Source organism: Garra rufa, chromosome 2 (assembly GCF_049309525.1).
Source record: "Garra rufa chromosome 2, GarRuf1.0, whole genome shotgun sequence".
Lineage (NCBI taxonomy): Eukaryota > Metazoa > Chordata > Actinopteri > Cypriniformes > Cyprinidae > Garra > Garra rufa.
Window position 1 is genome coordinate 45,678,596 of NC_133362.1, and position 12,691 is coordinate 45,691,286.

Genomic DNA, 12,691 nt, shown 5'->3' on the forward strand with positions numbered 1-12,691 from the left:
ATTGTGCCTACCAGGAGTTAGAGCTCACCTCACTCGGAGCACTGTCTCCTCCTGGGTGTTGGCACACAAGCACCTGTATAACAGACATCTTTAGATCTGCAAGCTGGGCAACACCTAATACCTTCACAAGGTTCTAAAAATATCCGGGTTGAGCTGGTCTCTTCCTGTGTGGTCTCTACCTGTGTGTTGGGTACTAACAGGTAAACAGTGAAAAGACCGTGTCAGTGTCTTGCTTGCAACACCATTTCCAGTTCAGTTCTTGTACTGTTTTCCATAGGGACCCCAAACAATAGTTGTTGATTTAACCTCAACCATGACTGACTGAAAGGGAACTCCTTACATCCTTTGTACCACAATCCTGAACTCCACCGCCGAATGGCCGTCTCAGCTCCTCAGCACAAACTTGAAAAAGTGGATGCATGCCACTTCCTTAAATACATGAGTGTACGGGGGAGTGGCGAGGCATTCACATTCCACTCACCAGTGTTCACTGGTCTTTTTTTACTACTCAGAGGTGACATTATCTATACATTATTTATACAGTACATACATTGCTGGTGTAAATATAATTATATAATTTGAAGTAAATAAAGAAAAAAAACGGTGTACAGTGAATGCCATGGACAGTTCTATCGCATGTGCGGTGTTGGATACTGCATTGAACACGACGTGCTCAGGTTAATTTGAGGTTGTATTAAACTGTGTAGTACTCACAGGCTTACCATCAGCACCAGCTGGGCCAGGTTGACCCGGATCTCCTGTTCTCCCCTGTTCTCCCTAGAGAATGTACAAAAGATGTATTATTAATAGTATTAACATAATTGCATTACAAAATTATGATTCACTTCAAAATAGAAGCAAATCTAAACTGTTTGTATTTCTGCCAGAAATTAGAACTTCAGAAATCAAAACTAACTCCCCTATTTAAAATATTAATTAACATCATGATTTCCCCCTCAATACACCCTTACATATGCATCATCATAGTATGTAATCAGTGATTTTAGTTCTGAACAGCTTATGTCTGTCCATCAATCACAAGAGCAATACTGCTATACTGAAAAAAAAAAACGATTTAAGTAAACTTAAAATAATTTATTACCCTGCTGCCTTAAAATTTTAAGTTCAGCCTGCTCAAATAATTTTAGACAAATTATTTTAAGTTTACTCAGCAAATTGTGTTTTTGAATTTTTTGTTTGTTTGTTTTTTTACAGTGTATTGGATAAACGTGTCAAGTAAGACAGTCAAACTGCAGCACTAAAAACTCCAAAAGACCAGAGCATTAGAAATGCATGGTGAAAATGAGGATGGAAAATTATTATTTTTTACAAATATTGGATTTTTATTGGTGAAAAAAAACCTTTATAAAACTTTATTAACTATAAAAATCTGAAACTGCATTTCATGATGCCTTTAAGTTTTGTTTGTTTGTTTGTTTGTTTATTCCTAAATGAGAATATGATGTATGTGAAAATGAAACAGTATAAATTTTTTTTTATAAAAGTACAGTAATGTACTCAATCTGTCTATAAATCTTTTAATCACCACATGCAGTCAAGAAAATATTTCCGTAAACTGTTTAAAATTCTGTTTAGGGCCATTTTACTGTGATCACCTGCTGAAAAGCAGCATGTGTTTTCAAGCATAGGTTTGACCTTATAAACTTCAGACTTGCCTTTTAGAAACTTTTATGTGCAATACAATGACTTTTGATGCAATGAAGACATTATATAAGCTGTTCTATTGTACAAAAAATGACCAAAGTTGTTGAGATATAGACTACTGTACCTTCATTCCCGGGGCACCAGATGGCCCAGGTGGACAGGTGCATGGCTCTGGGGTTGGATCAATGTCACCTGGTCCATTAGCACACTAAAGAAAAAATAGCAGAACTTAATTTACTGCAGGGCATCTCATAAAACATGCAGCATCATACATAATTTCTTTTTTGTGGCATAAGCTTAGCTTTGTGGCAAAAAAAACTACGATACTACGATAATACTATGATACATTTTGAAATACAGTGGAGTACCTCTAAAGTACTTTCATTCAAGCAGTTTCACTGAATGCTTTTGTCAGTGAGAAGGTTCACACCAGCATCATTCAGCCATACATTCTCAAAGCTGCTGACAGTCCACTGATTTTTCCAGCTATGACTATACTTAGACACTCCAAAAAAAAAACATGAGGCAAATCTTACCTCTGCCATTCAAAATGAGATTAGCAGTTACTTTTGAAAGCGAGCAAAGCCATCTTCAAAAGTACATACCTCTCCATCCTAAAAATAAAAGGAGTGAAAATACATAAAAGAGCCAGGGCAAAAACATAACTTAGCTTAGAGCTGCAAGGCTGTACTGCAACATGCACAAGCAAAAAAGAAAAATGACGTAAAATAAAGTGTTTGCCACAGTGTTTATAAATGCCCTACATCTCTAAACAGTGAGTCTGAAAGAAACTCGAAAATAGTGCCAGGTCAGGCAAATTGAGTTTGTGAACTGAGAACAATGACAATGATGAGCCAGTGTTACATAAAGATGTGATTGACTTTCTAATAAACGGTTCTGAGCAAATATCATGCTCTGTTTGAAACTGAGCAGCTTTTTTATTTTGTCAGTGAAATTGAACAGATTAAATAAGATTAGTACATTTAAAACATTCTAAAACACATCAGACTGGAATTATAGGAATTACAAAAATAAATAAACGAACAAAGTCCTCAGTGTTTTGTTGTTTTACTTCTCAGTTTTGTAAAGACAGAATCATCTGGTAATAAGATAAAATATTTGAAATATAAAGTCACTCTTGATACGATATGACATTAATAGTTGGAATATATTCGAATGGGCCAAAACAGAAACATCCAAGATTCTGGTACTCACAACTCCAGGTATTTCACAGGCTGTTTCTCTGTTATTCTGCTCAGGGTCACAGTAGATTCTGAGTTTTTGTATTTCAAACTGTTCAGAAAGAGAGAGAAAGATAGAAAATACAAGTATGTTTAGAAAAGTCAATGCCTAGGGCTGTGGGAAAGGGGAAAGGTGCTCCCTGTTGCATATAAAACACATTTGGTGTCAACATGACATGCTTTTCCACAAGAACACTGCTGTGTTGCACATGTTGAAAATGTTCCATGTCATGTTTATTCTTTGGCAAAGGATCACAAACACACACAAACATTCCAATAACTTCCAATATTCCTTCATAAAATTATATAATATGCTTTGTCATCGTTTTGTTATACACCAGAAGTATTAAAACCAATATCATATGTTTTCCTTTTTTCCCTTTATTTTTTAAAAAACATATATGATGAATAAGTTTGAATATACTTATCTTCACAATATCACAGCTTTTCACAAAAATACATTCATATGTAATATGATTTAAAAGCATAAGTAAATCCAAATGTACAATTAAAAAAAAAAACTGTTCTGAAACTGTTGGGTAGAGAAGCTGGGTTGATTTGACCCAGTTTAGGTTGATAATTGTTCATAATCAGTTACCTAATTTAGAAAAGATTTTAAAACTTCATTTTAAAAATAATAAATGTAATCTTTTTGTAATGCATATATACAAGGGAAGTGAACAAATGAAGGTTTGATATATTAAAGGGGTCATCGGCCATCATTTACTCCCGACATCTGAGCCGCTGAAGACGTAGAGGATTAACGTTACTTTTGTTTTTGAAAGGAAAGCGCCGATCCCGATCTACATATGGACCTATGTTCGTGTGAATCATTCCTAATGCAGCTTCACCCACAGCAGAAGTGAGTATAAGGGTTTTTTTTATGCATCTTTGCAAATGGCCTTTCATAATTATGTGCTAGTTAGCAAGTTTCACAGCTAAATGCGGCTAAAGTAAACATTATGGCTCGTCATCCCACGGCGGAGAGGGACAGAGCAAGCAGAGCTCATTAGCATTTAAAGGAACATGCAAAAGAATAGCTCGCTCTAAAAAGGGCTGATTTTGACAAGGTAAAAGAGTGTTTTTTACACTACCCTTGAGAAATTTTAACCAAATATGTTATAGACTTCTCATTAAGACCCTAAAGAACTTGTGGAAAATGGGCATCCGATGACCCCTTTAAAAGATTTGTATGTGACCAATTATTTGATTTATTTTATTAATAGTCATTTTCGGTTCATGCATTCTAGGGTTGAATAAAACAGCCCAGCATGTTGGCTTACATTTAACCCAACCCAGCTGGGTTTATCCATTTTTTGATCCAGCATACTTTTAGAGTGCAGATTGTAATAGGTTAATGCCAACGAGATTGTTGTTTGTGCATTATTCCCACCAACAACTAAAGAAAGCCGCCAGCGGTGGCTTCTGCTTAGTCTTGCAGGCTAAGCAATTCTGAATGAACTTGACATCTAGCGTGTCAGTCCTATGTGGTATGACTCTCGCTGTCTTTCTTCAAATACACTGCGCATCCAGGCAGATCAATAGGAATAGTGCGCTCATTATGCTGTCAAAGCATGAATCATGAAACTCTCTGTAATGCTCAGTGTTCAAGTGTAGGCGAGTGAAGATATAGCTGTACTAAACATATTCTTAGCCTCTAACTGAAATCTAAACAATTATTAGCCAATGACTAAAATGAGCATGAAATGTAGGTGCATATGTGCATGATTTGAAGTTGTTGTTGTTTTTTTGTTTTGTTGTTTTTTTATCGGTGAACCTCTTGTCTGTTGAATGGAATCCAAGAATTCACTGGCGTACTTACAGGTACAGTTGTTTCTTTTCTGACGTACTTCCCAACCTGTGTTTTTCCATTAATAAAAATACCATCAGGAGGCTCCAGTGCCAAGGTTTCAATTTCCAAATCATCAACGTACATAGTGACATCTTCCTCTGTCACTAAAAGACGCAGTTGATGCCATTTTTCATCAAATAATTTCTGTAAAATACATAAAGCAGAATACAGGTAATGGAGTTTTACACCATTTACAGTTTTTAGATTAGTACAGTAGTTTATATACTAAAAATGTGAGTTTATGAGGAGGATAGGACTGTTTCAGTAAAGTCATTCAGTAGCACTGGCACCATAAAAGAAAGATTTATGTGAACCTTTTCCATTTTTCCATTTTCCATTTTTCGTTAAATTTATCACTCAACGTTCTCATCATTTAAATACTAGGGAATCTTTGTATAAAATGTATCGGAGTAAATTTATGTTAAACAGAAAATATTACATAAAATTCCACTGAGTATTTCTTTGTTCAAATTCCACCAACTTTTTAATCCACACTGTAAATTGTAATAAGTTGACTTTACTTAGAAAAAGTGAGGAAACCAATTGCACTAAAAAAAACGAAGTAAAGTGAAATAGGAATAGTATGTTGTACTGACAAATGTTCCGTTAGTATAGTTTACTTACACAAGAGTTCTAGTAACTAAAAAAGGACTGTGGGAGGTACTTGATTCTTTACTTTAGGTTTACTCTTGACTTAGTATTGCTACTCACTGACTCTCAGAGTGCATTGCAGCATGAATAAATTATGCAATTGCTTTGTTTTACTGTTGTTGTTTTTATTTGCCAATTTTATTTGCTGTCCTGTGTCAGTAGCAGCACAAAAAAAGAGCAAATAAAATGGTTATTGTTATAATGACTAAAAATAAACAAAATTGAATTGTTACCATTGTTGTGATTCTCGTGCTGTATGTTAAAATCTGTGTGTGACTTCAGCATATTACCGCAAATATTAAAGAACTGTATCAACCCAATTAAAAGCTTCTCAAGGTGTTTATAAAGAACAATAAAAGAGTAAAGGATCATTAATAAACATGTTAAATACAGCTAAAGGTACATAATGATTTAATTAGTAGATCGCTTTCTATAAGCTTTCTTCTTCCCTTGAAATCAAATAACTCGGATTTAATGATGCATTTCTGCTTCAATAGGAAAAAGTTATAATAAAGAAAAGTACCAAGTGTCCAACCAAAGGGAACACTAATCAATTTATGAAGTCAGCTTATGTGACGTATCTCAAATATTCAAGTTCAACATTCAAGATGACTTTGGGAAACTAGTGAAAGAAAGATTACTGCAGACATGGAGGAAATGAGTAAAAAGTCTATTAAGAATTGCTCCACATCCAAAACTTTTCATTTCTTCTTCTTCTGTTGTTATTTTGCACATTACCAACATATTAGTGCACTGCTGCCTCTCACTGGTTTATTAATGTTGTTGGTTCCTTTGTGGCTACTTGAATATTTTAAGTAAGCGTTACTCGAAGCAGTAAGTAAATTGTTTTACTTGTAACCTAATAAAACCTAGCAAGTATAGCAACTAAGTAAAGATAACTAACTATATCTAAGTAAGGTAAACTATTTGATTTTACAGTGCATATGTTAAGCGGTAAGTCTGGTATCACATCAGTTGCACGTCAGTTAAGATCCCCAGCTTCCAGAACACAATTTTTCAGCATGGATTCTCTAGGTGTATTATATTCTAGGTGTATGAAATTTTAACTGAAGGAGAATGAACTGATGAAATTGTTGAATCAGGACTGAGAGTTCATGAATTGTTTCAGTGCTCTTCTGTCAAGCTGTGTGTTTACCTTAGCAGGTGGTTTAGTGAAAACCACAGTTTGAGTTCCACTTGGTGTGCTGCTTGTGGTGGTAAACATCACTGTTCTGTCCAGACCATTTAGAGTAACAGCCATTTGAGGCTTTTCGTCCTTAGTCTGTATCCTCCATAGATCCCACTCCTCCATAACCACAGAGCCTTTGTACTTCAGCGTGGCCACAAAAACATAGGATGGTGGAAGTCCGCCTGGAAATAACATCCTATGGACATTAAGATGAAGACACTGTTTCACTTTGAACAGAGTATACTTGCAAGAACAAGAGAACTTGATATCAGAAGACACTTTACCTAGTGTTCTCACTCAGGTCAACTCGGGACGTCACCTGGTAGGCTTTGGTGCCATAAAAAGATCCTTGTGTCTTTTTAGCTTTTTTAGCCAAGTTGAGATGGAGGAGGATGTCAAATCCTTTCTCATCTCGAGAATTGATTGGAATCTTTGCTGGACATACAGTCTCTAAGACACGTTAAATGGAGAAAACAAGGTAAATTGCCACACAAAATGCATGAATCTAAGTTAAGCTAAATGAGCAATACCCTATAATTTCTCTGCCTTTAATTACTATTAATATCACAGCAATATGTGCAATGTATAGTGAGAAGAAATGGCTGGAAAGGGTTAAATATTTAGGGAATGCAGTGGTTTATTTTATTTGGCTTGAAGACTAGTGGACACTGGACATTGTGCAAATATGCAGTCCAACTAAAGAATGTCCCCGCCATTGCAAATACCAGACAAGAGATGACCTCTTCAGTCATAAAGCGCCTTAATCATTAACTTTTCCAGTGTCCAGAAAAACTTTCTATCATGAGCTTCAGGAGTCTTAGCAAATTTTTATGGAGGGCAGTTTTTCCAACCTAATGGCTATATTGCACTCCAGTTTTTATTTTCGCTTTTTAACAAGTCTGTGTGGAGTACTTGCTGACTAATCCATTGTTAGAACAGAAAAGCGCCTTGAGAAATATGCTTCTTCCCCATTTCAAGACTTGCCGATGATCAGGCCTGGCATTTGATCACATCTTTTCCACCGTTGTTACACTTTAATAAGTACTATTTATGCTTTTCAACAGACTTAACTGCAAATCCAACCCATACCTCACAGTAATTAAATGATTTTAGCTGGAGGGAACTATACAAACTTGACATTTGCATCTGCCAGAATTGGATTAGCAGTGCATAAACATCTCAGAATCACTGGCCTTTTGCAGAACTCTCAAATAATCAAACTGGCTTGTTTGTAAGCCTGCTGGAATTTGATGTCACAATCTCTGAAACATGTTTAGCAATGCATGATCCTGATTTCACACTTCTGGATAATTTACAGCCACGTTGGTGAACTCAGAACACCTGGATGTTGCAAAATATAAATCAAACTGTGATCCGTGCATTGATGTGAGAGGCACCAAATTATGCATGCAACTCGAACGTGGAGATGCCATAAACCTGTCTCCACTGGTATATGACATGGTAAAGCTAAAAGGTCTTGCTCCCCCGTGGAAGCTCAAGGCCATAAAACTGCATCATTTCATTGTGACACGTGTGAAAAATATTACACGAATGAATTTGAAAATGTGGCAAGTGAAATAAGAAAGCTTAGAGACACGGAACAGTACATTAGTACAGGCTTACCTTCACACAGCTTCTGCCTAATAACTTCACGGATCTTTGCAATAGCTTTATAGTCCTCCACAGAAAAAACATAGGTTGTGGATGGTTTGTTGGCAATGGCCCTGAGCTCTGCCTCCTCGGTCTCAGAACCCACACCAATTGCGAACAGAATTATCCCCTTTTTCCTCGCAGCTTCTGCAGCTGCCAGCACTTCATCTTGTGACTTCCCGTCCGTCAGAACCACAGCAATTTTTGCAATGCCATTCGGACCTCGCTCAGACAAGGCAAAGAGTTTGTCGTTGGCGAACTTGATGGCCTTTCCTGTGTTTGTGTTCCCACCCATGTAGTCTATGGACTCCATAGCCTTGATGAGGTTGCTGCTTGAGAAATGTTTTCCCAGGGGTATATGCAAGAAGGGGTCATCGCTATATTGCACCACCCCAACCTGCGTGAACTTCTGACCGATGTTGAAGCTCATGGTGATATTCATCAGCCACCGTTTGACAATTTCAAAATTGATATCATCCACACTCCATGATCCATCGAGTATGAATACTAAATCACTCGGCGCTGTCCTACAACCTGAAATTAAGATGAGATTTTGTACTGCGTGAGTCTGACCTTCTTACACTACAAGGCACATTTTGGACACTTGATTCCAAAGCTCTATCTTCTATCAAATTATTGACAGTCTGCCCTGTGTTCTTAACTGAATGACCAAAATGATCTAAAGAAGTTGCAGAAATTGTTGCATTTGCTCTGTATTAAGACAGCCACAATGAACACTGCATCATTAGGTGATGTTATCTGAGTAAATAGTCTTCATGCAAAAGACACTAATGAAGATGAGAGAAGCACGCTTACTTAATCTCATGTCCTCATCTTGTGCTGTGCAAAACAAGTGAAGGAGCATGAAGTAAAGACACCAAAACACAGAATGCATGGATCTCATTTTGCAACCCATGTTCCTGAAGTATCAAGCTCCAGTTTAGCACCTGAAGAGAAATGAAGATAAAACATGCATTTCTTAGATGTCTTCACATGAATGCCATTGGATTTGCAGATGTTTAGTTTTATAGGTTTGTTAAATGAATAACATGCTTTTTGTAATCAATGTAAACATCTCAACCAAAACAGTTGAGCTGCAGTTTTATTGCATTTGTTGTGCACAGGGTACAATGCGGTTAATTTGGTCCATGCTAACAAAGATGGTTGTGCATTTGTAGGCTTGGATTTGAAAACCAGACAATGGAAATGAAGGTTGTGTGCACACTTTTTGTATAACTGAAATGAGAAACAGGCGTATTATGCAATACTTCTCTGTCATTTGAACATCTCAATTCAATCAATGACATAATTGTCCTGTTATTTTTTAAAGGAATTTTCAGGGTCCTGTACAAGTTAAGCTCAGCAGGCAGCATTTGCGGCATAATGTTGATTACCCTAATTTTAAGAAAATCTCTAGCTTACGGTGAGGCACTTAAAATGGATTTTAGAGCATTTAAAAGCAGAAATTTGAAACTTCTAATTATGTTTAAGCACTTTATTTATACTTCTGTCAAAACTTGTGTATTACTTGAGGTGTAAGGTTCTCATCATTACATCTTGTGAATATACTTTTGAAATTGTAATTTTTAAGTTTGCAGATTGGCCCCATTAACTTACAATGTAAGTGTGAAAATCTAAATTAATTTTTGTGGCAATCAACATTATGCCACTATTGCTGTCTAGTGAGCTTAACTTATATTGAACACAGAATATTCCTGTTGTGTTTTTTTTTTTTTTAAATCATGTCATGTTTTCAAAAAATAGTACTTCATCTAACTCTGGCTCCTGCTGGAAACTGTGTGCTGTTTCCAGAAAGAGAAAGAACTGCAGACATTATAAAAAACAGCGTAATAAATGAAGACCAGATATGCTCCCTTTGGAAGGGGTGGGGGTGTTTTTTGGCCTACTGATTGCTGTGGTCAAACAAAGATTCCCAATGCAAGTTGCCATCCTCACCAGCTGAGAGATCTGAGCATGACTGGTACATGAGCGAAACTTTTATACATCCTTCATCCTTGGTTAGTTCTATGACTGGGGTTTTCCAGTCTTTGACCAGGAGGTGTATCGTAAGACAGCCACGGTGGAACTAGCCCTCACTTCAGTGCTTCGCAAAGCCCGGCACAAGGGGAGGTATATGGAACGCTCCGTTATTTTCACAAGCATGTCTGCATGCTAAGCGCTCAAACCCACGCCCCCACACACACACTATTCATTGGAACTGGACAGTAAAATTGTAGTCCTGGACAACGACCAATCTCATGTTCATGTGACAAAGCCAAAGCAACTTTAGACCGAAAAAAAAAAACAAGGACTGTGCAGAATGAATGTGATTTGGAATGTGTTTGGTAATGCACCATTACTCTTGTGGAATTAATGACTACAGGTCCTGCACAAAAACTGGAAAGACATGTGTGTCTGCCAGCCTGTATCTCTAGCCATATGGCTTTTCTCTGCACCATAACCTTCTCATTGACCTTGGAAGTTATTGGGGACCTCCAGACAGTTTATGGTTCCAGTCTCAGGTCAAGATGAAGGAGACTCCGGAACGGTAATGTAGCTGGAATGCGACGTGATTAAACATTCTCCACTATGAAAAGGAATTGCCCCCTTAAATTTAGCCAAACATATCCTCAGCATGTATCTTCCAAAACATGACATTTAAATCTTGGTGGAATTTCAGTGTAAGTAATTCATCGTGTTTGTAGTGTTACTTGTTTAAGATTTATTTTGCGTCGATGGCTTTTGTCCAACTGAATGTGGGAGGCAGGAAACCCTTGTTGAACAGCTGATTCCTGCCTGTCCTCCAGATGAGGTGTTAACCTCTCCGTATCCTAAGCGGGAAAGGTGCCAAATATGTACGCTTTATTTAGTCAGTTTCCCAGGAAGGGCTTTTCTCTTTTTTTCACGTAGCTCTAATTTCGCTCCACATCTGTAGCTACTCTTGATTTATTGTGTATGGCTTGTCTTGGATCAGTTATCTTCATGTTTTCTAACTGGCAGCCATTGTCTTAGTAAAACCTTTCTGCCTGTTTTCCATTGTACAGCTATAAATGTGCTATTGTAATGCAGTACTTTTCAATACCAAAATCAACAACCGCTGTAAGGCATGTTCAATTAGTTTGCCAACATGAGGGGAAAATAAATGGGGGGCCAAGTTCCTCAGGCTCCAGTGGAATAGCCAAAACATTATATCAGAGAGACCACCTAAATTATTTCACATAATCAAGACCGTAAAGCCAGGAGTCTACCGAGGACAAAGCTGTTACGAGGGAGTTTCCACCAAGTTACGTACGTGATCAACATGCATGTCTTACTCACAAATGGTTTGGAGAATCTCCCTTTTGATGCTCTTCCAGCTCTTCTGTGCAGCCTTTTTTAATCACCGCTGTTACCCAAACAAGGGAACACAACTCTTATGAGTGAAAGAAAGCTACATTGTTCCTTCAGTTAGACCGAATAACTTATCTGCACATTCACCCCTGGACCGGCTGCTGGACAAAGCCCTGTTAAATAATTCCATTCATTCCTCACTTGTGACAGTGGCACAAGTCAGGAACTGATAACCAATACTAATAAACCCGGCATGCAGGTTGTCTGCATGATCAAAGATTTACAAAGACGCTGACAAAAAAAGACAAAGCATGTGAGGTTCAATGCACGTACAGTTTTCTCTTGCATCTTTTTAGATGTTCTCAAAAGGGAACATATCAACCCAGCCCTCAATACATGACAGCACAGCACCATCAAAAAAATATAAAAAATGCATTTTTTTTTTATAAAGCACTGGATAAATTTCAAACAAGCATTGAAGCATTTTTTTTTTTTTTTAACAATGACCTCATCTGTTGGGGCTAGCCGTAAGATAATGAGATGTGAAACAGTATCTTCTGCATGCTGGTTGCAGCCAAAGGAAAAAAGTGCAAATAACACAACAGTCATGAAAATCAATGCATCATACTGGTTAAAGAGAGAAAATAGCAAGATTTACCAGAGTTTGATGTGCACGGAGCTGGACTCTTATTGAATAAAATCCCCCACACTCACACTGTCTGGTGTCTCATGGTCAGGGCTGTGCAAAGCGCAGGGTTGGAGGAGGTGGGTTTGAGGAGGCTGCAGAGTTGCAGATGTGAGCCTGCCCTCTCCATTCACCTTCCAACTCTCTCTCTCTCTCTCTCTCTCTCTCTCTCTCTCTCTTTCTCCCTCTTGGTTACAGAGGTTGAAATAAGACGCAGATAAGGAGAACTTCACTAAATAGAAGAGAAAAGGAGTCAGCCCCCTTTTTGTGGAAGCAGAAGGAAAATTATAGTAATTCCGATATTCTTCCAAGGCTGGGATCGTGTATGACAGCTGAGAGGATAAATATTGCGAGGGGGTTTTTAGGAATGAGCCAGAAGATTAGATAAGAGAACATGCTTTTACATTCTCTGAGTTTAATTTGCCAGG

General features: G+C 37.5%; 1 protein-coding gene across 1 annotated transcript in view; it reads right to left on the reverse strand.

Annotated features, from left to right (window-relative positions):
• The window catches only part of col21a1 (collagen, type XXI, alpha 1), a 68,330-nt gene extending 55,912 nt beyond the window's left edge, over positions 1–12,418 (reverse strand). The window contains exons 1-9 of the mRNA XM_073834278.1: positions 12,237–12,418; positions 9,065–9,195; positions 8,222–8,782; positions 6,883–7,048; positions 6,566–6,794; positions 4,729–4,902; positions 2,881–2,958; positions 1,790–1,873; positions 715–777 (exon numbers count right to left, since the gene is read on the reverse strand). Coding sequence (XP_073690379.1) covers positions 715–777; positions 1,790–1,873; positions 2,881–2,958; positions 4,729–4,902; positions 6,566–6,794; positions 6,883–7,048; positions 8,222–8,782; positions 9,065–9,164 — 1,455 coding nt within the window. The 5' untranslated portion in view covers positions 9,165–9,195; positions 12,237–12,418. The remainder of the gene's footprint in view (positions 1–714; positions 778–1,789; positions 1,874–2,880; positions 2,959–4,728; positions 4,903–6,565; positions 6,795–6,882; positions 7,049–8,221; positions 8,783–9,064; positions 9,196–12,236) is intronic.
• Between the last annotated feature and the right edge of the window lie 273 nt (positions 12,419–12,691).